General features: G+C 36.9%; 1 protein-coding gene across 9 annotated transcripts in view; it reads right to left on the minus strand.

Moving 5' to 3' along the window:
• The window catches only part of TMEM117 (transmembrane protein 117), a 535,157-nt gene that overhangs the window by 248,039 nt on the left and 261,398 nt on the right, over window positions 1-25,720 (minus strand). For 8 of the 9 annotated variants that reach the window (XM_007168344.3, XM_057556894.1, XM_057556897.1 and 5 more), the window contains exon 4: window positions 3,623-3,722. The exons of the other annotated variant lie outside the window; for it this stretch is intronic. In XM_007168344.3, coding sequence (XP_007168406.2) covers window positions 3,623-3,722 — 100 coding nt within the window. The remainder of the gene's footprint in view (window positions 1-3,622; window positions 3,723-25,720) is intronic. 9 annotated transcript variants of the gene reach the window in all.

The raw sequence follows: 25,720 nt of genomic DNA on the forward strand, positions 1-25,720 counted from the left end.
CTATTTGACAAAAAAATTAGTAACTTGAACCCTGACATATACTTATAGCCTTCTGTACAAGGCATACCACAGAGCCCGGAAAAGTCAGGACTGTCAGGGAACTGAACCTAGCAGAGCTTGACACTCGGTAGTGTGAGGGTCAAAGATTTTTGTCAGATTGGTTGATATCAGCCTTGCCTGTGGAGCACATCAGTCCTGATGTCTCTTTTAAAACCAAGGAAAAGTTCTGAATTATTTCCACCAAAGAAAAAGCCTCTATTTCTGAACTGCATTGAAAGGCACACTTTTATTGGAAATGTAAATAGTCCGTTGGTTTTCCACAACTGTCACCATCATTGATATTCATTTCATGATGAGAATTCTATGGAGAAATGAAGGTCAAAGCTTCCTTAGACTCCTCTCATGAGGAAAACTATTATTTTTTAAAAATGTTATCAATGACACATACGTAGACATATAAATATTTATATGGAAACATATTGCCTAGTCAGTGAATAGAAATGGGAATAGAAATGATGTGCTCTGGGAATCCTCCCTGTGTGACTGTACTTTCAAATCAGGAGAGAACTGTTTCTTTTGCCATTTCTATCCCTGTGGCTAATGGGGAAAGGTCAGTTTTTCAGATCACATAAGCAGAAAGGGATTTTGATTCTTCCTCAGTTTGCAGAAAGGAACAGATGAGAGACCCCAGAAGGTTTGCTGGGTTAAACCTGTAACATAGTTTTCTTGACTCTCAATCTAGTCCTACTTCTGTGGTATTGGAAGTATTGATTGGAGCAGTAATCTATGGTATAGGCAAAGGTAAAAAGTTATCAGGTTAGTTAGTAGAAATAGAAGGCATTAAAGCAGTAAATTTAGGAGAAACTCTGAAGGTCAGACAGATGATGGAGAGAGAGAAAGACTACAGATTGAACTGTGGAATTATTGGTATTCCCCTAAACCATAAGAGTAGGGCAGAAGAGTGCATGGTAAAAATCCAACCAGGATTAAGGGTTAAAGGTCTTTGGTCAAAGCTGTACTATGCATTTGCCTCTCAATGCTGCCTAGGCATTGGACCCCACCTTATGGTTCAAAAGAAAAATAGCCTAATTTAAAAAATAATAATATAAACAATAAATAGGGGCAGAGCTATATATGGCCTAGGAAACACTGTTTTGTGGGAAAGTCTGGGGAGAAGTTGGGTGGAATTGGGTTACAAATAAATAATGATGTCATCATGGGAAAGAAAATGATTTATGTATCCAATGGCTGACTTGAGCCTGAAACCTCCAGAGCAGCTCTTAGGTTTTGTGGGTCTGTTGCTTCTCCCCTGACTTTGATCAGGACCAGTAACAGGCAGAAGTGAGGAAGCAATGTACTCTATTGCTTTTGTCTGCTCTAGCATGCGCAATAGGAAGGAAACTCCAGATACTCTGAACCCCAGGCCTGGGATAAGGTGGGATTCTCATGCTCCTGGAGCTTCACAGAAGAGACAGGAAGTCTGGGCAGCCTAAGGTTTGGATCAATGACCTGCCTTTGCCATTACTTCAAGGAACTGGGCCCAGTCAAGAGGATGTGGGTCCAAAAACATGAACAATAACAATAAAGCACTTATACCTCCCTTACATGTCAGCATTTTAAGTCCTGCTCTAGGATCACACGTTTACTCGTCACAAAAAAACCTGTAGCACCAGTAGGAACTATTAACCCCTTTTAAGAAATGTGCAGACTAAGGCTCAAAGGATTGTACACTATTTGTGGAAGGTCAAACCATAGGTGGCAAGTCAGAGAATCCAAATTTCTGAACTCCTGTTCCAGTTCTCTTTTCCATTTTAGTAAGTAGAGCCATCATAAAATGGAGTCAAAATCATAATCCACAATTAATGCAGAAATTTCCAAAAGGCATTACCTCAAATTGTAAGGAAATTACAAGCTTAAAGTTCATTTATTTCCTTTTAAATAGTTTTTCCCAATGGAAATAGATGAGGCAGCCTGGTCTTAACATCTGGCTTATTCTCATTGCTATTTCTAATGATTACAAATAAATAACATCTTCAAATTTCGATTTTAAAGTTAACAAAATGGAATGCATCTGGTAATTTGTTCTGGTAACATTCTAAAATTGAACAGAGGTGGGAGGGAGCTCAAAAACAGGCTAGACAAACTCTTCTATGGTTACTTGATACTCTTCCAGGATGATGACAGTAGTAGCAGTTAAGATATAACTGCTTCCTGTGCCCTGAAAACACCTGTTCTAGGTAAGAAGCAAAGCTATCAATAGAAGTGGCAGTAACTGTTGTGAGAATCTCCCTGCAGTATCAGGAACACATCTGTAGTTGCATGTCCCTGCCAAGTCGTGTTTAGTTTGGGCATCATCTTTCTTTTGATAAGTCCTCTCATTCTCAAGTGAATGACTTTGAATAAAGCTAATTAGGATTAACTACACTTATGAAAGGTGTCAATGAAGGTTAAAGTGTTCCTTTTTTATGAGAGTTACACTCTTTGCACTCTGAGACTCTCCTGTAAACTTGCAGGACCTAGGGCCTTTAAGCTACATATTGTCTTTAATTAACTCAATGGTTAGAAACAGAAGTTACTCTCCTGGCAGATGATTTCAGCATGAAACATGGTTTGTCTAATTGTTGAAGACGTATAGTAATAAAGACTGATAATGCACAAAAGAGATTAAAACAGACAACTCTCAGAACTCCTTAGTTACCATTAAGTTAGTAGGTTCAGTGAGGAAAACAAATGTAGAAAACGATTTTTAAAGTCCTTAAAGAATGTTTCATATGGTCTTCTGAGACAGGACATACAGCATTTCTTACCTGAAAAGTGTACATGTCAAAAAACAACAAACAGACAATCTTCACAAAATTATTTAGAATTTCACAGGAAATAATTTTCCACTAATTTTATGAATGTGTATATGTTTGTATGTGCATATGTATATGTTTTTGTACATACACATATATATGCATTTTATAAATAAATATATCCTGGTGGACAGTTATTAGTATTAAAATTGTATTGATGTTTTTTCCCAAGGTAAACAGATATTTCATATAATCTCTAGATTTGTCCATATTCATGAATTTGTTCCCCTTGAAACAGAGGTAACTATTTTGCTCTAAACCATGAAAAGCAGTGTGTATCCAATAAAATCCAATTCACATTAGTTGAGAAAATGAAACTATATCTCTAATCCTTGGGAGGACAGAGGAATGATATAACAAAACAAAGAGTACGGCTGTGTCAAAAAGGGGCTGGAGATCAGGATGCTGGGCTGACAGGCACATGAACAGTTAGAGCTCAGCATTTCCTGTGACTTGTTGCTTGAAAAACCGGGGATAACTGGACTTGGATTATCTAACAAACTGGTTACTGAAATGACTGTACATTCAAATTTTGTGAAATAAATGAGACTTTCTCATGTTTGAGGGCTTTGCACAAATGTAATAATGCTAACCGTGAAAACAAGATCCTTTTTTTTTTTTACTTTGGAATGTTATTTGACATGTAACATGAAATAAAATAATTCATGAAGTTATTTGTTAAAAAAAAAAAAAAAGTAGTGTTTATCCAACATTATGAACATGTCTTCCATCTGACGTTTGAAATGGGTGAAGTTAAAATTTCTTACCATCCAAGCTGTGACAAAGTCCCCCATCCAGGTCCCTACTGCAGCTAATTTCATGAAACTTTCATTTCGGATGCCCATATAGTCTGTAATGATATATGCTCTGTGGAAACAAACACACAAGACATTGTCCGGACTCAGAGAGCCATACAGTCAAAGCTTTCTGGTTCAGCAACACGCAAAAGGGCTTTTTCCCCTTTCCACAAGCTTTCTTGCTTTCGTCTCATCATCTATGCTTACAAATCTGAAAGGCTAGGAGGAGCTCTGCGGGTGTCTGGGTCAGTTCCAATTAGATTCGAAGACTGACTGTGACTATACCAATTACCATGTGCCTTTTGTTTTTGAGCTATAGGACTTACAATAGCTTTGGGGAAATCAAACAGAAATACTCAGCAAAGGCATCATTTCACACTCACTCAAGTATGAGGAGCGCAGAAAACAATTCCTGAATTAGAGTAACTTGAAAGGAAGAGAAGAGCTCACTTTCCTTCAGTTCTGTCGAGTCAGAACTATTGAAAAGGTGCTGGGAATAAGCTTTAGGTATAATATCATATCTGAATAATGTTCAGAAGAATATCAAGATTAGAGAAAATTTTCCACACAGTGAAGTGATGTAAAAATTGACTCAAATATACGTGGTTTAAATTATTACTTAAGTAGCAATAACCAGAAGATTTCATTTTATCACTCTTTTTGCATAGCTAATTCTTGTTTGCTTGCTATGTAACACCAATTCATATTCCTCACAGCTCAAAGAGAGATTCAAAGGTACACCCAATCATTAAATACAAGTAATAAGACCATGCTTATTGTTTATTAAGCATTTTCATTTTCTTGTTTGATAGTCAAGAAAATTCTAAGTATCATTTTTACCATCTTGTAATTTCTCTGAGAAAAATGGGACTCAAAGAGATCACTTAACCTGCTCAATCAATACCACATAACAAATGAATGGTAGCTAGGAACCAAATTTTTCTCTCTCTATATTTTTAACTCTAAGTTTTTCACTCAGATTTCTTTTACTTTATTTTTTTTTAATTTATTGGGATTAGTTGCTAGGTTTCTTTTCCTTTAAATTTTGTTCCTTTTCTTAAACATGATAATACCTGTACAACTTAGAGTACCAGTTAAACATGACTCTTCTTAGATTAACTTCATTTTTTAACTTTTTATTTCATATTGGAGTATTAACTTTAAAACAATATGCAGTAGAGAATGATATGTTTGTTAGTTATCTATTGAAACTATGAAGAAGCACATTTTTGAAGTCACTGAGAGTTAAACCATTTCCAATTCAGTTATTTTTTTCCAGAGTTATTTCATATAGTTTTTTATCCATAATATAAACAGATATTTACATAGTTTTTTAACAACAAAAACAAACTTATGGATTCTTAAAACAACTCTTTCCACATGCTTCATTCTTTGGAGGGGCTATGTAAATATCTTAAAGTCTATGGAGGGACTATGTAAATATCTTAAGGTCTCATCTCAAAATTCTGGGTCTCTAATTCCATGTGCTTCCATAATAGCCAAAAAAATTTTAGCTACCATAAATTGCATGCTAGCAATGTTCTAGAGATTGTTATTAGCACTTTGAAAACTGAGTCTCCATCAACTTTCATATCAGAAAAGTGAAATGTATTGTTATTCCTGTTTCACAGATATGGAATTAAGGCTTTAGAGAGTTTTTGCAACTTTCTCAAGGTCCAGCATCTAGTAAATGGACAAGATTTGAATCTAAATTTGATTGACTCCCAAATCCAGGCACTTAACCACTGTGCTATACCTTCTTCCTACAAGTGTTAGTAGAGATATAAAAAACACAAAGAATATCTCTGTTCCCCAGTATTTTAGTAAGACAATGACAATCAAGAATTAGTTCCTGGGCTTCCCTGGTGGCGCAGTGGTTGAGAATCTGCCTGCCAATGCAGGGGACATGGGTTCGAGCCCTGGTCTGGGAAGATCCCACGTGCTGTGGAGCAATTAGGCCTGTGAGCCACGACTACTGAGCCTGCGCGTCTGGAGCCTGTGCTCCGCAACAAGAGAGGCCGCGATAGTGAGAGGCCCGTGCACCGTGATGAAGAGTGGCCCCCACTTGCCGCAACTAGAGAAAGCCCTTGCACAGAAACGAAGACCCAACACAGCCAAAACTAAATAAATAAATAAAATTTAAAAAAATAAATAAATAAAATAAAATAAAATAATTAGTTTCTGTGAAGATAATTCATAATAAGAAGTCAAGAGTCGCATCCAGAAGCTACAACTCCCCAGAGCTACCATTAGGTTTTGGACTCCCACTTATACTGAGTTCATCCATCTAAGCAGTTCCTGGGCAGTGAGCTCAGTGTACTATGGAGTATTAGCTCTGTTAATTGTCCAGCTTTTTCAATGACACCTATTTTGAAGATTTTGTTCAATGATACATCTCTACCTGTCCACTCTGCCAATTAATTCTAGAATACATTGGGCTAGGGTAGAAATTTCCAGCTACATTCTTTGTGGTTGTATAGATTTGTGTAAGAGAAGGCATCATTCTTCTATTTCAGTATCTAAAAATAGGAATGGGGCTTCCCTGGTGGCGCAGTGGTTGAGAGTCTGCCTGCCAATGCAGGGGACACGGGTTCGAGTCCTGGTCTGGGAAGATCCCACATGCCGTGGAGTGGCTGGGCCCGTGAGCCACAATTACTGAGCCTGCACATCTGGAGCCTGTGCTCCGCAACAATAGAGGCCGTGATAGTGAGAGGCCCACGCACCGCGATGAAGAGTGGCCCCCGCTTGCCACAACTAGAGAAAGCCCTTGCACGGAAATGAAGACCCAACACAGCCATAAATAAATAAATAAAATAAAATAAAAAACATCATTAAAAAAATAAATAAATAAAAAATAAAAATAGGAATGAGATGGTAAGCATGCAACAGACCAATGATCCAGCCAAGAACAACTAAAAGATCTAAACAAAATATAAAAGTCACTCCCAAAATCTGCTTAAAGGCATCTGAGAGCTGATGAAGCAATGAGGACAAGAAAAACCAAGATACCAGATTGGAGAGAATTGTGGAAAGGTTAGCTATACTATATTTTCTCTGGAGACATTAACTGATTCTGTGTGCAAGGCAAGAGGAGGAGGATCTGGGGTTTTCCTGGGCAGAGGGCAGTCTCAGTGGGTTAGAGGGGCAACATTTGAAATTTAAGGAGCCAAGATTCTTGTGAGAAAAGAGAGGCCCAGAAGAGAGCATGATACACAGTTGGTTGTCCTTTCAAGACATTTACCAAATTATGAACTTGAACACTGGGGATGCTGAGGGACTAAGCAGAAAGCCTCTGTAAAGTATAGCAGAGGTTTGGCAACTTCACCATGCTGAGGAAACTATTATAGTTCAGAGCCTGCTAGAGAGAATGGCCCAAGATATACAGGGGTATGGCAGGCTAGAGAAAACCAGAGATGGATGGGTCCTTGATGAAACTGTAAATCAGTCCTTACCCAGTCCATTCCATGACTGAATTAAAGTGATCAGCTTCTATTCTTTTCACCTAACAGAGGAAAGAGTGAACCTTTTCAGGAAGAATAAAGTATCATCTAGATCCTCTATACATTTTTATGTATAAAATCCATCATTCATTCAAAAATTACTAGGATGTTAAGAAACAGGTTCCCATCACTGAAAACCATGAGAGAAGAAAATAGCTAAAACTAGATAATTAGCTCCAGGAGGACTGGGAGTTATTTTAGCTATTTTTTTCACTGTTAATTCCCCAGAACCTAGAGCACTGCCTGAAAACAGTATGTGATCAATAAACATCTGCTTAATGTATGAATTAACAAAGTGACCCAAGTTATTCATATTTATTCATATATTACATAGGTAAACCTATGTATATTAAACCCTAGAAACAACAATAAAATAAGATTGAATCATGAAGAATTTACCACAAACCATTAAATATGTTTTTAAATTGATTTGTGTTTTCACTTCTCCAACTACATTTGCATTTCCTTGATTACAGAATAACTGTCCTGTATTCATCTAGAAAGATATGTCAGCACAAAATAGGGGAATGTCCCTCCTCTGTGGCTGTGGGCACATGGTGAGTACTGGCCATGAAAATGCAGAGGAGATGGCACAGAGAATTTATGAATTAATTAATATATTTAAAAGTGAAGAGTGATATATAAAATTTAGTAGTTATTCTACACATTTCTCCAAAGAAGACATACAGATGACCAACAGGTACATGAAAAGATGCTCAACATTGCTAATTATTAGAGAAATGCAAATCAAAACTACAATGAGGTATCACCTCACACCAATCAGAATAGCCATCATCAAAAAGTCTACAAATAATAAATGCTGGAGGGGGTGTGGAGAAGAGGGAACCCTCCTACACTGTTGGTGGGAATGTAAATTGGTACAGCCACTATGGAAAACAGTATGGAGGTTCCTTAAAAAACTAAAAATAGAGCTACCATATAATGCAGCAATCCCACTCCTGGGCATATATCCAGAGAAAAACATGGTTCGAAAGGATACATGCACCCCAATGTTCACTGCAGCGCTACTTACAATAGCCAAGACATGGAAGCAACTTAAATGTCCTAAATGGATAAAGATGTATATATATATACATATATATATTATATATATGTATATATAATATATATATACACACACACAATGGAATACTACTCAACCATTAAAGAGAATGAAATAATGCCATTTGCAGCAACATGGATAGACCTGGAGATAATCATGCTAAGTAAGTCAGAGAAAGACAAATATAATAGGACATCACTTATATGCAGAATCTAAAAAAATTGATACAAATGAACTTATTTACAAAACAGAAACAGACTCACAGACATAGAAAACAAACTTATGGTTACCAAAGGGGAAAGGTGGGGGGAGGGATGAATTGGGAGTTTGGGATTAACATATACACACTACTATATTTAAAATAGATAACCAACAAGGACCTACTGTATAGCACAGGGAACTCTGCTCAAAAATCTGTAATAACCTAACTGGGAAAAGAATTTGAAAAGGAAGAGATAAATATATATGTATAACTGAATCACTTTGCTGTACACCTGAAACTAACACAATATTGTAAATCAACTACAGTCCCACACAAAATAAAAAAATATTTTTTTAAAGATATATTGTACCAAAAAATTTAGTAGTTATTCTTAAATTTGCTGTTTTGGACAAATGTAAAGAAGAAATACAAATATGCAGACCTGCCATAAAAACTTTCAACTTTCACTGATTTGCACATTCATTAACATTTAACAATACTTCCTGCTCAGGTTGTAAAGGACAGAGCGTGTATATATTTATATCAGCAATTCTTGCCAGTTTGACTGTCACATTAGACTCTGAAAATGTGAAGTTGTGGAGTTTATATACACAACAGTTTAAATTTTATTTGCTAGGAGGCACCGTTAAAGTTTTAGTTTCATTCAGAGTTTTAGCTAATTATTTCAACTATTCATACATCTTTTGTTTGTTTTGCTTTGAGATTTAGCTGGCTATCCATGCTTAGATCTAGAAAAGCTTGCAGTCTTACCAGCCTTCCAGGTAAGTATTTATTGTTGATATTTTCTTTAAAGATTCTAAACGAATTTCTTTTCAAGCTACAACTTCAGTTTTTTTTTCTTGAGATTCCAAGCTTAACTGTCAAATCCATAACATATGTGTGTAAACATCAACAGGATCTTGGAAAGGTTCATAATTATCATAACAACCTGAAAACATGAGCTACTAAGCCTACTGTACCTAGTGAAACCTATGTGCTAAATGGCCATAAACTAAACAGACTAACATGGGCTAAATAGTCGATGAAATGATAATATAATGAATTGGCCTTACAGGTGAGAGTCTTGAGCACTAGCAACAGAGGCTCCAGTTTACTTCAGTCTATTACTTATATGTAAGTAGATGCAGTTAATGCCAGGTGATTTAGGAGCTGAATCTCCTGAATCAGTAAACATAGATCACCAAACCAGTATGGATTCATGCTTCACTGAAGACCCATCTGTGGCCAGCTGGATTCATAATGTCACAGCTGTCTCTCTCAGCCATGTTCAGGCAACATAAACAAGATTGGGGGCTTCATACACAAGTAAATCATGGACAAGAAGTTGACTTACCTGCATTAAACACAATGAAACTCAAGCAAAAACTCTAAATGTTCTTAAGGCTTGAGGTGAAAATCTGTCACTATAAAATGCCAGAAATTAAACCTAGGTTTATTATATTAACCTTTCTCAATCTTTTCACTTGTAATGAAATTATTAATAGCCTTTAATCCAGTCACTTGTTCAACTGTTATCCAATTAACCACATTTTAGTATTTCTGCTCAAAATAGCTAGTTCTTGACTATTGAAAGACTTTGATAGAGCTCAATACATGTGTATGGACCTTCCAGGCAAGACCTACGGTATGAAGCTACAGAGCAAGATCCACTGGAAGGTGACAAATGTCGCAGACAATTGTTAGGAGGAGGCTGAGTGATCAAAATTGCATCTGGACCCAAAAATGCGTACAGATAAAATACCAATGCAAATTCCCCAACTTTAGTCATTCATTCCCTCTAACTTCTATAAAGAAGATATATATAAGACTATAGATGGAGTTTTCATTGGACAAATCCATCCTGATTGTTGACACATACACACATCAACTCTTCCTTTCATTTTTGTCTTGCTTAAGCCCATTCAGTGAAATTCGTTTGTAGTAGATACAGAAACCTTACTATAACATCAATTCCTCCCTGTCTTTTACCCTCAATATTTGGTTAACCACTGAGGTTACTTCTGAAAGGGCCTCAAATGTATGCTGTTTTTCTGTTATCACCACTACCAATGTCTTAACTCTGTTCATAACCATCTCTAATATGAATTAATCTAATCTCCTATTTCCCTGTGATTATCTTCACTTCACTATAGATTCTTTATTGCCACTATGGTAACTTCTGGAGAATTAATATGGTGTACTAGAAGAGCAAGAGTCCTAGAACCAGAAAGTATTAGGTTTGCAAAACACCTCCCCACTTTATGACCTGGGACAAATGATTAACTTGATAATCATCCATTCCCTTATCTGTAGAATGGGGATAAAAATAACTTCCCTTCACAGGGTTTCTTGAGGATTACATGAAATAAAGAATATAGAGCTTCTAGCACAACTATTTCATAATAGGTATGAAAAAAAAAAGTTAGATCTCTGACATACGGGCTCACATTTCCAAAATAATGTAGTGATTCCCAAAAAGCAAAGCATGGATAAGAAGATCCTTCACTCTCTCCAAGCTATCTTATTTTTCAGATTCATATTTCATCTCACAGTCTCCTTTTCCTAGGTCCTCTTTCCCACCATGAAACCAATCTCACCAACTATCCCACCATTCTATGACGTACCTTAGCATGTTTGCATCCAATGCTCCCATTGTCTGGAATGCCATACCTTTCTTCTGGCCTAAGATTACTAACTAAGCCTGTCCACTGAGAAATCGACTGCTATCATTCCTATAAGTCACCCCTTCCCTGGTGTTACTGTAACACTTTGAATATACTTCTATGTTAAACAAATTTCCCAAAGTTTTCTAATGACTGTCTCACATTGCCCCTTTCTACCACAAGACTTAGTTCATCAAGTGTAAAGAAAATATTTCTTTCATCTAGGCAGCTGAAAATGTTTGTTTGGTGTATAGTATGATTTAGGAATACAAAAATACTTAAATGAATGAAGCAATGAATTAATGAATTAATATAAAAAGTTTATTTAGATCATCTGACACCAGGGCCAACTAGGAAGAGAATAAAGGGATAAAGATAAAAACAAGGATTCACAATATAAGAAAAACTAAAAGAAAACCACAGATAAATTGTGGGCCATGTAATTAATTATGATGTTCTAACAAAGTTAGAATAGAATATCATTATATTATGTTTATACCTCTTCTAGAATAAAAAAGTAGAAGGTAGGATATAATCAAATCAAAATAAAGAACCCATCTTTGACTTTCTGCAATCACACACTGGAAATTTATTTAATTTGAATATAAGTTAGTTGGCTAATAATGAAAAAAGTGAAATATTGTAAAATCTCTGCATGGTATCTACTGAATCTTATTGTTTTAAAACAATCCTTTTAAATGAGGCTAGATATCAATCTATAACTTCGTGCACCAATTTGCTGGCACAAACAGTGAAAGAGCTATATAGCAAAATACATTTATTTTATCCATGTGAAAAAAGAAAGAAAATTTATTTCATCACCCTTCAAATGTATACTGCAAAATTACATTTGTCATTTGTCCTTTAAAGTCAATGGTGAAAATAACTGCCAAGGAGCAGGATAAAGAGAAAAGAATGAAAAGAATTGAGGACAGTCTCAGAGACCTCTGGGACAACATGAAATGCACCAACATTCGAATTTAGGGATCCCAGAAGAAGAAGAGAAAGAGAAAGGGTTTGAGAAAATATCTGAAGAGATCATAGTTGAAAACTTCCCTAACTTCCCTAACATGGGAAAGGAAATATCCACCCAAGTCCAAGAAGCGCAGAGAATCCCATACAGGATAAACCTTAGGAGAAGCACACCAAGACAGATATTAATCAAACCAACAAAAATTAAATTCAGACAAAAATTATTAAAAGCAGCCAGGGAAAAGCAACAAATAACATAGAAGGGAATCCCCATTAGGTTATCAGCTGATTTCTCAGCAGAAACTCAGCAGTCCAGAAGGGAGTGGCAGGATATATTTAAAGTGATGAAAGGGAAAAAACTGCAACCAAGGTTATTCTACCCAGGAAGGATCTCATTCAGATTCAACAGAGAAATCAAAAGCTTTACAGACAAGCAAAAGCTAAGAGAATTCAGCACCGCCAAACCAGCTTTACAACAAATACTAAAGGAACTTCTCTAGGCTGGAAACACAGGAGAAGAAAAATATCCACAAAAACAAACCCAAAACAATTAAGAAAATGGTAATAGGAACATACATATCGATAATTACCTTAAATGTAAATGGATTAAATGTTCCAACCAAAAGACATAGACTGGCTGAATGGGTCCAAAAACAAGACCTGTATATATGCTGTCTACAAGAGACCCACTTCAGACCTAGGGACACATACAGACTGAAAGTGAGGAGATGGAAAAAGATATTTCATGCAAATGGAAACCAAAAGAAAGCTGGAGTAGCAAAACTCGTATCAGATGAAATAGACTTTAAAATAAAGACTGTTACAAGAGAAAAGGAAGGACCCTACATAATGATCAAGGGATCAATCCAAGAAGAAGATATAACAATTGTAAATATTTATGCACCCAACATAGGAGCACCTCAATACATACGGCAAATGTTAACAGCCATGAAAGGGGAAATCGACAGTAACACAATAATAGTGGGGGACTTTAACACCTCACACCAATGGACGGATCATCCAGACAGAAAATTAATAAGGAAACACAAGCTTTAAATGACACAATAGACCAATAGATTTAATTGATATTTATAGGACATTCCATCTGAAAACAGCAGATTATACTTTCTTCTCAAGTGTACACGGAACGTTCTCCAGGATAGCTCACAACATTCTCCAGGATAGGTCACATCTTGGGTCACAAATCAAGCCTTGGTAAATTTAAGAAAATTTAAATCGTATCAAGCATCTTTTCTGACCACAACACTATGAGATTAGAAATAAATTACAGGGGAAAAAAAGTAAAAAACACAAACACATGGAGGCTAAACAATATATTTCAAAATAACCAAGAGATCACTGAAGAAATCAAAGAGAAAATCAAAAAACACCTAGAGACAACTGACAATGAAAACCCGAAAAAGAGGGAATTTTATAGGAATACAATCCTACCTCAAGAAACAAGAAAAATCTCAAAGAAACAATCTAATCTTACATGTAAAGGAACTAGAGAAAGAAGAACAAACAAAACCCGAAGTTAGTAGAAGGAAAGAAATCATAAGGATCAGAGCATAAATAAATGAACTAGAAACAAAGAAAACAGTAGCAAAAAGCAATAAAACTAAAGATTGGTTCTTTGAGAAGATAAACAAAATTGATAAACTTTTAGCCAGTCTCACCAAGAAACAGAGGGAGAGGACTCAAGTCAATAAAATTAGAAATGAAAAAAGAGAGTTACAATGGACACTGCAGAAATACAAAGTATCATAAGAGACTGCTACAAGAAACTATATGCCAATAAAATGGACAACCTGGAAGAAACGGACAAATTCTTGGAAAGGTACAACTTTCCAAGACTGAACCAGGAAAAAATATAAAATATAAACAGACAAATCACAAGTAATGAAATTGAAACTGTAATTAAAAACCTTCCAACAAACAAAAGTCCAGGACCAGATGGCTTCATAGGCAAATTCTATCAAACGTTTAGAGAAGAGCTAACACCTATCGTTCTCAAACTCTTCCAAAAAAATTGCAGAGGGAGGAATACTCCCAAACTCATTCTACGAGGCCACCATCACCCTGATACCAAAACCAGACAAAGATGTCACAGAAAAAGAAAATTACAGACCAGTATCACTGATGAACGTATACACAAAAATCCTCAACAAAATACTAGCATACAGAATCCAACAACACATTAAAAGCATCATAAACCATGATCAAGTGGGATTTATCCCAGGGATGCAAGGATTCTTCAATATATGCAAATCAATCAATGTGGTTCACCATATTAACAAATTGAAGAACAAACACCACATGATCATCTCAACAGATGCAGAAAGAGCTTTTGACAAAATTCCACACCAATTTATGATCAAAACTCTCCAGAAAGTGGGCATAGGGGGAACCTACCTCAACACAATAAAGGCCATATATGACAAACCCACAGCAAACATCATTCTTAATGGTGAAAAACTGAAAGCATTTCCTCTAAGATCAGGAACAGACAAGACAAGGATGTCCACTCTCGCCACTCTTATTCAAAATAGTTTTGGAAGGCAATCAGAGAAGGAAAAAAAATAAAAGGAATATAATTTGGAAAAGAAGAAGTAAAACTGTCACTGTTTGCAGAGGACATGATACTATACATAGAAAATCCTAAAGATGCTACCAGAAAACTACTAGAGCTAATCAGTGAATTTGGTAAAGTTGCAGGATACGAAATTAATGCACAGAAATCTCTTGCATTCCTATGCACTAACAACAAAAGATAAGAAAGAGGAATTAAGGAAACAATCCTATTTACCATCGCAACAAAAAGAATAAATACCTAGGAATAAACTTACCTAAGGAGGCAAAAGACTTGTACCCAGAAAACTATAAAACACTGATGAAAGAAATCAAAGATGACACAAATAGATGGAGAAATATACCATGTTCTTGGATTGGAAGAATCAATATTGTGAAAATGACTATACTACCCAAAGCAGTATAATTTTTTTGCAAAGCAGATTGAGAAATAGTGATGGTTTCAACTTTTTCTGTTGTATGAAATCCTTCTGGGGATATTAAGGAAGGAACTAAATTCTGCCTCTGAACCTCAACAATACTCAGGGACTGAAGGCTCAGTATTTCTGGTTGTGAGGGAGAGGAAGGATGGAACTTAAAACAGGAGTTGGAAATCCTGCATGATGAGTAGTTCATGTACGCTCTTCCAGCCAATAAAACCAGAAAATGACTTTTGTCCCACGAGCTAAGATGAGCATTTGCCGCCTGGAGAAATTCAAGCAGAGAGTTAGACACCTTAATGAGAAGAAAAGCTATAAAAATACAACTTTTTATATTAAACGAGTCCCATTACCTAAATACTGTTTATATGGGTTGAAGACAGAAGTTTCATCTCAAAGAAAACTGACCAGCTCTGCCCTCTCCAAAAAACTCATTAGCAATTGAAGATCACCCAGTGAAATAAGCAAATTCCCATCGACCACAATCCCCCTCCATACAAGTCTTACTGGTCACAAGGCTTTTTATGCACAGAGACTTTCCAATCATCTTTTACAGCCCACTATTGAAAATGAACTCACTTTATACATTACCATGTATTTGAGGTAAATTTCTAACAAGAAAAAGAAGCTCAAAACTAAACAAAAATGAGGTACTCACTCAGAGGAAATAGACAATACAGAGAGCAGAGAAAAAAGTGTCCAGAGAGGATAAAGATATTTTTCAGACATGCAAATTTGAAATTCAATTATATGCTGTCTATAAAAAAATACAACTAAAACTAACACTACATGAGGGTTGAAAGTAGAATAGTAAAAAAGGTTTAAAAGATAACATGCAAGCAATAACAAGAAGGAATGTGGTATAGCTATAATAATATCAATCAAGGCAAAATGTATTATTATAAATTGAGAGAACCTTACTAATGACAAAAGATTCAACCCATCAGGAAGATAAAAGGTACCACTAAAATATAGGAATTAAAGTAAATTTATAAGGTGGTAAGAAAAAATAGACAAATTCACATAGAAAATGTATATCAACATATTTCTCTCAATAACTAATGAAACAAGCAGACAAAAATATCAGTGAGGACATAAAGGATTTGAATAAGATGATTAGCAAACTCTCTAATGTGTGTGTGTATATATATATATATATATATATATATATACTCACTCCATATGTACAGAATACACATTCTTACATTCTTTTCATGCAACAGAGAACATTTAGACATCTTGAAAATAAACAAGGCCATAAAGCAAGTCTCAAAATTTTTTAAATGACTGAATTATATAAAGTATATTATTTGACCATAATGTAACTAGACTATAAATCAATAATAAAAAGATAACTTGACAATCCCTCCAGATCCTTGGAAATGAAGAAATACACTTCAAGTAACATGTGAGTCAAAATTGAAATCTCCATGGGACAGAGAAAATACTTTGAACTGGATAGTAATAAAAATATTGTTAGATATACCTAAAATCATGCTTAAACTTTCAATTTTAAACAAATATATTTTAAAAAGAACAAACGCTAAAAATTAATGAATTAAGAATTTCTCAAGAAATTAAGGAAGTAGCTAAATACATCCAAAAAGATAAAAATAATAAAAAAGTTTTAAAAATAAAATATAATTAAACAAGTAGGAAGAAAAAATGGAACTATACAATAGAGAGGATGAACAAAGTTGGTTTTGTGAAGACATAAAATTGATCATTCTCTAGCAAGACTGATCAAAATATAAAGAGAGAAGGTACAAGTAACAATTTCTGACAAATAACCATGTCAGAAATGAAAAAGGGGAATCGCTGCAGATCCTGCAGAGATTAAACAAATAATAAGCATGCATTTGATGAAATTTAGATGAAATCAACACGTCTAGAAAAACATTTACAAATTACCAAAATGTACATAGGAACCAAAAAAGAATTTAAAACATAGATCTATTCACAAACTTGAATTTATAATTAGAAACTTCTCCACAGGAAAGTTCCAGGCCCAGATGTGCACATGAGCCAAAGAGAAATGTGCAGGAATGTTTATACCATCATTATTTGTAATAGCTTGAAACTGGAAACAGCCAGAATGTCTAGCAACAGAAAATTCGATAAATATATCACGGCACAGCCATACAATGGAGACGATTCAACAACTAAAGTGAACAAATTACTGCTATACAAAGCCTGTATGGAGCTCAGAGACTTATATAAAAGAAGCCAGACAAAAATAAAAGAGAACATATTGTATGATTATAAGTATATAAAGCTCAGAAACAGGCAAAACTAAACTACAGTGATTAGGAAAGTATTATAAGTGGTAAAACTACAACAAAAAGCAAGAAAGCATAGAGCATAAAAGTGAGATAGGGGTTACTTTGGAGAAAGAGAGCTTTATTATAAGGAAAGACAGTCAGAGGGTTTCTGGGGTGCTGGCAATGTTTTGTTCATTTGTTTATTTAATACAAATGGTAATAACACGGGTAATGGGTGTTCACTTAAAAATATTTGATAATAATTCACTTTGCAATAATTAAGCTGTATATATGTGTTCTATGTGCTTTTGTATAGGTATGTTATTTCCATATTTTCAAAAAATTTACCAAAAAGAAAGTACTTATTATTATAGAAAATATTAAGAAATGGTAGCTATTACGGTCACCTAATAGGAGAAACACTGGGGTCGCAAAAGACCAACACAGCTTTTGGGAGAAAATTATTTTTAGGTTGGATTGGAGAGTACCACAAAGGGACGTAGAGGAGCAGGAGAGCTTCCTGAAGGGTGAGCAAGCCTGCTGTGTGGGAGCAATTCAATTAGTGAAGGATCCTGGCTAAAGCAAGCACAGTATAAAAGAAAAATGAAAGATGAAGCTGAAAACTAATTATGTAGGGAAGGTTACTGAGTACCCACAAGGTAATTTAGCTCCTGTTTCAGAGCCTGTGGACAATCCACATTTGGAATTTAGATTGCTTGAGTTTCTTCCATAAGGCGCTGCATTTTAAACATCTTTCTGCTTTTTAACTAACCATGCTTCTTGGTATCTCTTAATGGAAAAGAGGTGATATCACCTTACCAAATGCAAGAACTACCAGTTTGACATCCGTAATGCCTGATAAGGTGGAGATTAAATCAAGTGCCATTTGACAGACCCATAAAAATGTGTATCTGCTTCACTGATTTCAAGGGGTGAAGCAGAAAGTCACCTAGAAGCACTTGTTCCCTCGGTTCCTGGAAGAATCACTTGGGTAATTTCCCAGGAGCTCCGTGCATTAGGATAAGAAAGTTACTGGGGAAGTGGAATAGGCAAGGGTGTATTCAACCTCTGAGACTCTGGCAACGCTCTCCAAGATCCCTGACATGCAGAGACGGTCACAGGGGAGAAAATGGGTGCATCTACTCCTCAAGAGGGGAGGTACTGAGGCTTGTGGAGGACGTGACTGCAGCCCAGTGGCAGGAAAGAATCATGAGGTCTCCTCAAACAAAAATCATAAGCAAAGCGGTGGCCAAGCTGCTGACGCAGGGGCAGGGATGGGAGAGCTGTTTTCAGCAACCGTGTGACTGATGGGAGCTCTTCTGAACCCAGTCATTCTGAGCTGAGGGATACGCTCATGGTCAAGGTTGGGTCTGGGCCAGGGAGGGCACCAAGGCTGAGTGGATAGGAGTGCGTGTAACTATGCAGGTGCAAGCTTCAGAAGCCACACTATACGGCAGCGAGACACAGGGACAGTAGGAGAATAATCAATAGCTTCCTCTATGGCTCATACTTGAAAAAGACCCCAGTGACCCCACATTGGACTAGGTAAGGCCCTGAATTTAAGGTCAATTGAGTAGGTAAAACTTCAAAAGGGAGACTGGACTCCTTGCTAATGAATGCAGGCAGAGTCTCAAGTCATCAATTAGATAGGTTAAAATAAATCAGGCCACCAACATATGATGCCAGATACTTCTGCACAATCAGCTTAAATCTACTTGGCATATATATCATCCTCCACAAACACTGAAAGCAGAGGTCTTGGGTAGGAATTAAAGGTTTGTTTGCCTGGAGATTTCTCTTCAGGCACCTCAGATACAAGGGGCATATCCACCCCTAAAAGAATAGCCACTTAAGACACCTCCCAGTCTGCAATTTAACTTGAGAGGGTCACCTATTTATTCATTCTTTCAACAGTGTTGACTGAACACCTCCCATACGCCTGGAAGTGTGCAAGGTGCTGGGAATACAAAGATGAACAAGATGTAGTCATTACCATTTAGCAAATGAAAAAAGACATGCAAATAAACCAACAGTGCCCTATGTGGAAAATGCTGTACGCCAGGGGAGAGGTAGAAATGAGAGATTCCCAATTCTTTTGACGTGAAGGAGAGGGGCCCAGGGAAGAGCAGGCTTCAAGAGGAGGGACAGAGGAAGGAAAATGCATTTGAAGTAGAACAAAACAGACAGACAAAGGCAAGGAGGGTTGAAAGCAGCAAGCATGTTAAAGGGAGCAGCGGGGGCAGTTCAGGGCTGCTGTCCAGATGCACAGTGAGACAGGAAGGGAGGCCAGGAAGCCAGGGCTGCATTACTGAAGGCTTTGCAGAGCCTTCACAAAGTCTGTTTTTTAAAATACTCACTCATATGGGAACATTAGAACAATAAGCCCCACTCAACTATCCCAACATCTACCTGAAAATTATGGACTTCATGTCTTTAAGATGCTTTCCATTTAGGAAACTGTTATCAGTCAGGATACTCCAGAGAAACAGACCAGTAGGAGATAGATAGATAAGTAGGTAGATATACAGATAGATATAGAAAGATGGGCACAAGTACATACACACGCACATACATTCACATAAGCAAAAATATTTCTTTCAAGGAATTAGCTTATGCAGTCGTGGAGCCTGGCAAGCCTGAGATCTGCAGGGCAGGCTAGCAGGTTGGAACTTCTTGGGCAGGAGCTGATGCTGCAATCATCAGGAAGAATTTCCTCTTTCTCTGGGAATCCTGTTTTTGCTCTTAAGGCATTTCTACTGACCGGATGAGGTCCCCCACGTTATGGAGAGTAAGCTCCTTTACTTCAATTCAACTGATGGCAGATGTTCACCATATCTACAAAAGACCTTTACAGCAACACCGAGATTAGTGTTGGATTCAACAGCTGGGTACTAGAGCTTAGCTAAGTTGACGCATAAAACAAACCAGCACAGAAGTCATATTCCCAATTTACATTTAAAGATACACTTGTTTTTACATCCAAAAACTACAACTCCCACCAACACCTGCTACAACATTTTTAAATCCCTATGATTGTAATTTTGGAATTTAACACAGAAGTCCTGTAACATTGCCTCCACTTTCCCCAATACACGTACACACAAAATACACAAATAGTACCTCATCAAATAGAGATGATGTTTCTCATCAATACTCTGAGAAGTTCATACTCATTTAGTCACACCTTAATATTTTATCATTCAAACTGTGAAATTTCACAGTATTTCTGAAATTGTAATTCAATTTCCATGAACACATACCTGCACCTTAATCTGTAACGCGTTATGTTTTGTTGTTTCAGCACGAGACTCTGTAAGCTCTTTTCCTTCTAGCCCCTTTCTGAGTTTCTTACACTGAAATTATTTTTGCTTCAAGCATCAACTTCTTACTCTTCTGTTTGCAGCTACATGGCAACAGGTAAATTACATACATTCATGTCCAACATAAAAAGCATTCTTTTGAAACCCCAAGGTATTCATTTTTAGTTCCTCTTGAACATAGAGGTTGTGGTTATATTAGTCATTTTTATTATGGCCTATTTTGTTCATCAAAAATAGACTATCCTTTGAACACACTATCCCTTGTATATAATACAAGTAGCACTTTCTAGTAAGCAGTCGTCAGCCTGTGAGAAACACCATAGAATGTTTAACAGCATATGAAATCACTGGCAGCCAGAACCTTGAAGATCAGAAACTATTTTTGGAATCCTGAGAGTTGCAGGGCATTATATAAACACAGTAGAAGTATCTAACATAGTATCCAATGCTGCGGGTATTTAGTGAGTGTATGTTAAATCTGAAGAGAAAGGGAGAGAAATTTCATCTTCTGGAGAAACACAACCTCTGATGGGTGAGGAAGGCCTGGAAGTTGATATCAAACCAAACTGAGTATTGTATACATTTATGCTCAGTTATTGATAGAAAAGCATATATTCATTATAAATTTGAGGATCACTCATACTCAAAAATATACTTTTAGACATCTTTATAGAGTCCTTAAGTGACTCACTCCCTGTGAAATTGTGGGTTACAAGGCAGGAGAGGGCATGGGGACACACCTCTCAACCTCTTGACAATGGTTGCCATGTATGTGTCCCAACTACCAGAAACCAGGACGGGGCCTGAGCGATCGGAGTCTGAACTGGGATCCCAAATCTAGGCTTAGCAGATAACTAAGGCCTATTTAAAGATGCTCAGACAATTGAAGAAACCAAATCACCAGCTCCAGGGAGGTGATTTAATGGAAACATGGGCACCAAAGTACAAAATCAGACCATGTCCGTAGGCAGGCACAAGGGAAGCTAGTAGCAAATACTGAGCTTAAAAGTAGACCCTCTGCTTATACACATGGTTAGCTTTTGTTTTTTTTTTAACATCTTTTACTGGAGGATAATTGCTTTACAATGGTGTGTTAGTTGCTGCTGTATAACAAAGTGAACCAGCTATATGTATACATATATCCCCATCTCTCCTCCCTCTTGTGTCTCCCTGCCACCCTCCCTATCCCACCCCTTTAGGTGGTCACAGAGGACTGAGCTGATCTCCCAGGGTTAGCTTTTTATCCAGCTCCTGGAGCTGGAGCAAGGGCATGGTAGGAGTGCTTCAAATGAGCAGAAGATCAGGCCCAAGGGATGCCTCCAGATGAATATCAGCATCAGAGCCTGGTGAAACTTACCTGAATTTTATAGGCCATTCATAAACGCCCACATGTAAGGAAAACCAGGAAGATGGCACCTTTTACTTAACATTGTCTTGATAAAGTCATCAGTGGCTTTAGTTTGTCTAACAACCCACATGCAAATCAGCTGCCCTCATAATTGAGAACAGAAGACAGCAACAAGGAAAATTATTACTTCTACTAATTTGAAGTTCTACTAATTTGAAGTATTTGTTGTCTATTTAACTAACTGTCCCTTTTCCCCTGAACTTGTCTCTTCACAATATGGCTTTACCTGATCTGGGCACACACCTTCAAGGACATCAGGTAATGCACGGCAGCTGTTCCAGCCCCCATCTTCTACCCTCCGCTTTGTGTTTTCCCTCTTCAAGCCCTCCAATCGTCATTCTGTTGACTTTAAGCCTGACTCTTCCTCTCTACCCAGACTACTGCTACCTTAAAGAGTCTATCTGGATTTCATTTCCTCTCTTTCCAAGACACTGCTTCCCAGACTTCTCAGCTCCCTTCACCATGGTCCACAGGTGAGCTTGCCCTGCCCATCCTTCAGTCTTGATCCATGCTCAGCTCATTCTCAGTCCTGGTTACATCTAGATTCACCTGAGGAACTTTTAAGAACATCATTGCCTGGGCCCCTTCCCAAACATCCTAACTTCAGCTGGTGTGGGCTTCAGACATAAGTATTTTTTTTTAAATCTCCTGGTGATGTTAACACATAGCCTGACTTGAGAACCACTGCTGTAGCTAAGGCTTCTTTACACTGCTTCTGGTGGTCTGGAAGGCAATTTGGAGCAAGCATCATGGCCACATTGAGCCACAAAGGGTCTCAGGAGTCATTACAAAGGACCATTGTAAAGCAGAATATGCCATAAGAAGCAGAATATATTCTAAGAATCATAAGCACCCTAAGAATGATAAGCACCAAAATGACACATTTAAGTACATTTGGGTAGATCAGGAATGATCAAAGCTGGGACTTATGAAAAGGAAACATTTACGGCCTCCTTACTTCCAACAAAGGACCCTCATTTATTCATTAGACACGGTTCACCAGACTAATAGTCAATCTCATTCAGAAAAACCGTGACCATCCAGCCATCAGGAGACATCTAAACTCTGCTCAGCGTGCTCAAATTCTTTTAGCTGCCCAAATTCCCGATGCCAGCTCATGAAAAAATGATGGAAATATCAAAGAACAATCTGCTTCAGAATCATTGATTTAAAAGCACATAGCATATGATGACATAATTATATCTTTGATGATTAACAAAACCAGAATTTATTTAAATTAGAGACCTTCTGGTTGAAATGAGCTGCAATCTTGAAGGGATGTGCCTGGCACACACTGCACTCAAAGTGAAGCATCAGAAGTTCTATACCCCCACCCTAACTGCTCCTGTTCACTTTGGAGTCAGTTTCCCCCCCCAAAACCCTATGGGACATGAATTATGAGTAAAGATGGGCAGTTTAATATTACTTTAGGTTCTTTAGAAATTTGGGGAAAGTCTCTTTGCTCATGGCTGAGTTATATTCCCCAATGATGCCTGAGAAGAGGAAAAATAAAATGCAAGAACTGTGTTTTAAAACCATAGATGAAAATGAAACTACTCATGACAAAATAAAAATATAGCGAGTTTTGCCCAAAGGGTGTTATACGAATAAACTGTGATGTTTAAAGAAGTGAAAAAGTACTGATACCTGGAAAATGGAGGCTGAAGAAAAAATGCAATGTATATTAATTTTAATGAAATGATATACTGCATAATACTTGAAGAGCTAAGAAAAAAAGAAGAAGTACTTCCTTTCACCAATTCCTACCAAAATTTATGAACAAAATAACATGGCGAACAATCTTTCTACTCCTCTCCTTCTCATATGCATAGTAATCTCCACCCATACTGAGTACCCCTTGCTTTTCTATGTCTGTGAGATTTTCTACATTGCTGTTTCCTATGCCTGAAATATCTTCCTTTATCTTTTTCAGCAGTCGACCCTTGCTTATCTTTTGAAATAAAGCTCCAGTATCACTTTCTCTTCCTTGTCCTCTTCCCCTATCTTCTAAAGCTGAGTTGGGTTTTTCTGTCTTCTAAATCACAGCACTTTTTCCCCTGGTTAATCTAGGCACTTAATAAACTTTTGCTGGTTGAATAATTCTTAAAAGGAAACTTGGGTTATTATTCAATGAGAAAGGAACTGGTCTGAGTATAAAATGTTATTATTTTTCATGAATATATGTCCCCTTCATTTTGTTGCTTTTCTTCTTTTAAAAAGTTTTCTTAATCATAAAGGTAAAAAAAGTTCACAATTAAAATAGAAAAAGCATTAAAAATTGAAGGGAAGATGTCATCTGACATTCCATCATTCAGAACAACTACTACAATTTCCTCCAATATATTTTCTACATATTTTCTAAATAAAAGAATCAAGGTGTGAGTAAGGACAAAATATGGCAGAAGATTAGAGAGATGATACATAATTAGGTAATAATTTATAAAAATAAATTATAAAATGATTATAAACAAGACAACTGATAATCAATACATCCCAATAAATCTATAACACAAACATATAGTAAGACATTTTACTGATAAGATGTTTTGACTCGAAGAAGCAGGAGGTACTTGAAAGAGTCAAATAGTATCATTCTGACATATATCATGGTGAAGTGAACAGTAATGACTGACCACAAAGATAAAAACACAGTTTGCATGCCCGATATAGATGATATTAAAATGATGCTCTAAATTAAATGGGAGGTTATTCCATAATTCTCTTGTTTTTCTCCCCCTCACTAGTCAAAAGCAAGACATAGCCTGGTTTTATCTCAAACCCTGATGACTTCAGGATCAGATATTGCGTATTGTTCACCATTAGCCAATACATTGGCAAACCCCAGCAGAGGAACTCTGTCAAGGGTGTGTCCAGAAGCCCCAGGACAGAGTGGGTAGACTTTGGGGAAAGAACCAGTTATGGTGCATTTGATTCAACTAATGGGTTATGAATAGTAAAAGGCATTGGGATAGACAGCTAAAGATCAAAAAGGACAATTGCAATGCTATGCAGAAAGTGCTATAATTAAAAACAAAAAAAAAATACACTATGGTTCAAGGAAAGGTTCAATGTAGAAATGGCATCAGAACTAGAATTTAATGAATGAGTCAATTTTGGGAAGGCAAGAGGGGTAGTGGGAATTTCAGGTGGAAGAAACAATCTATGCAAGAATAACTAGGCAAGAGAAACCATGATGCATTCAAGTTGCTCAAAGTACTCGGAAACTGAATCCCAAACTAAGGGTTAATTGATGAAGAGGATCAGAGTGATGAGTGACAAAGCTGAAAATGCAGGCAGGAACAGATCTGGAAGACGGAATTGTTTAAATTGAATCCTGAATGTAAAGGGGGCTTTCAGTGATCATAGGTTTGTATGTCAAATGATTCAATTTGTGTTCTATTGATACTAAGCTGATAGCAGCATGGAGACTTGATTGATAGGGCCACAATGAGATGAAATTTGACCAGTTAGGAGGTCGCTGCAATGAGTCAGGTGAAAGATAGGGGCCTGACTAAGGAACCAGCAGCAGAGAGGAGGAGGTGGAGACACAGTCAAAGCTAATAAGGGACAGAATTTCCTCATTTGTAGGATGACGATGGTAAAAGAAAGGATGGAGTTAAGAGTAACTTCTGTATTTCTGCTTCAGCAACTGAGTGGGTGGTGATGCC

This window comes from Balaenoptera acutorostrata, chromosome 11, assembly GCF_949987535.1.
Source record: "Balaenoptera acutorostrata chromosome 11, mBalAcu1.1, whole genome shotgun sequence".
Taxonomy (NCBI): domain Eukaryota; kingdom Metazoa; phylum Chordata; class Mammalia; order Artiodactyla; family Balaenopteridae; genus Balaenoptera; species Balaenoptera acutorostrata.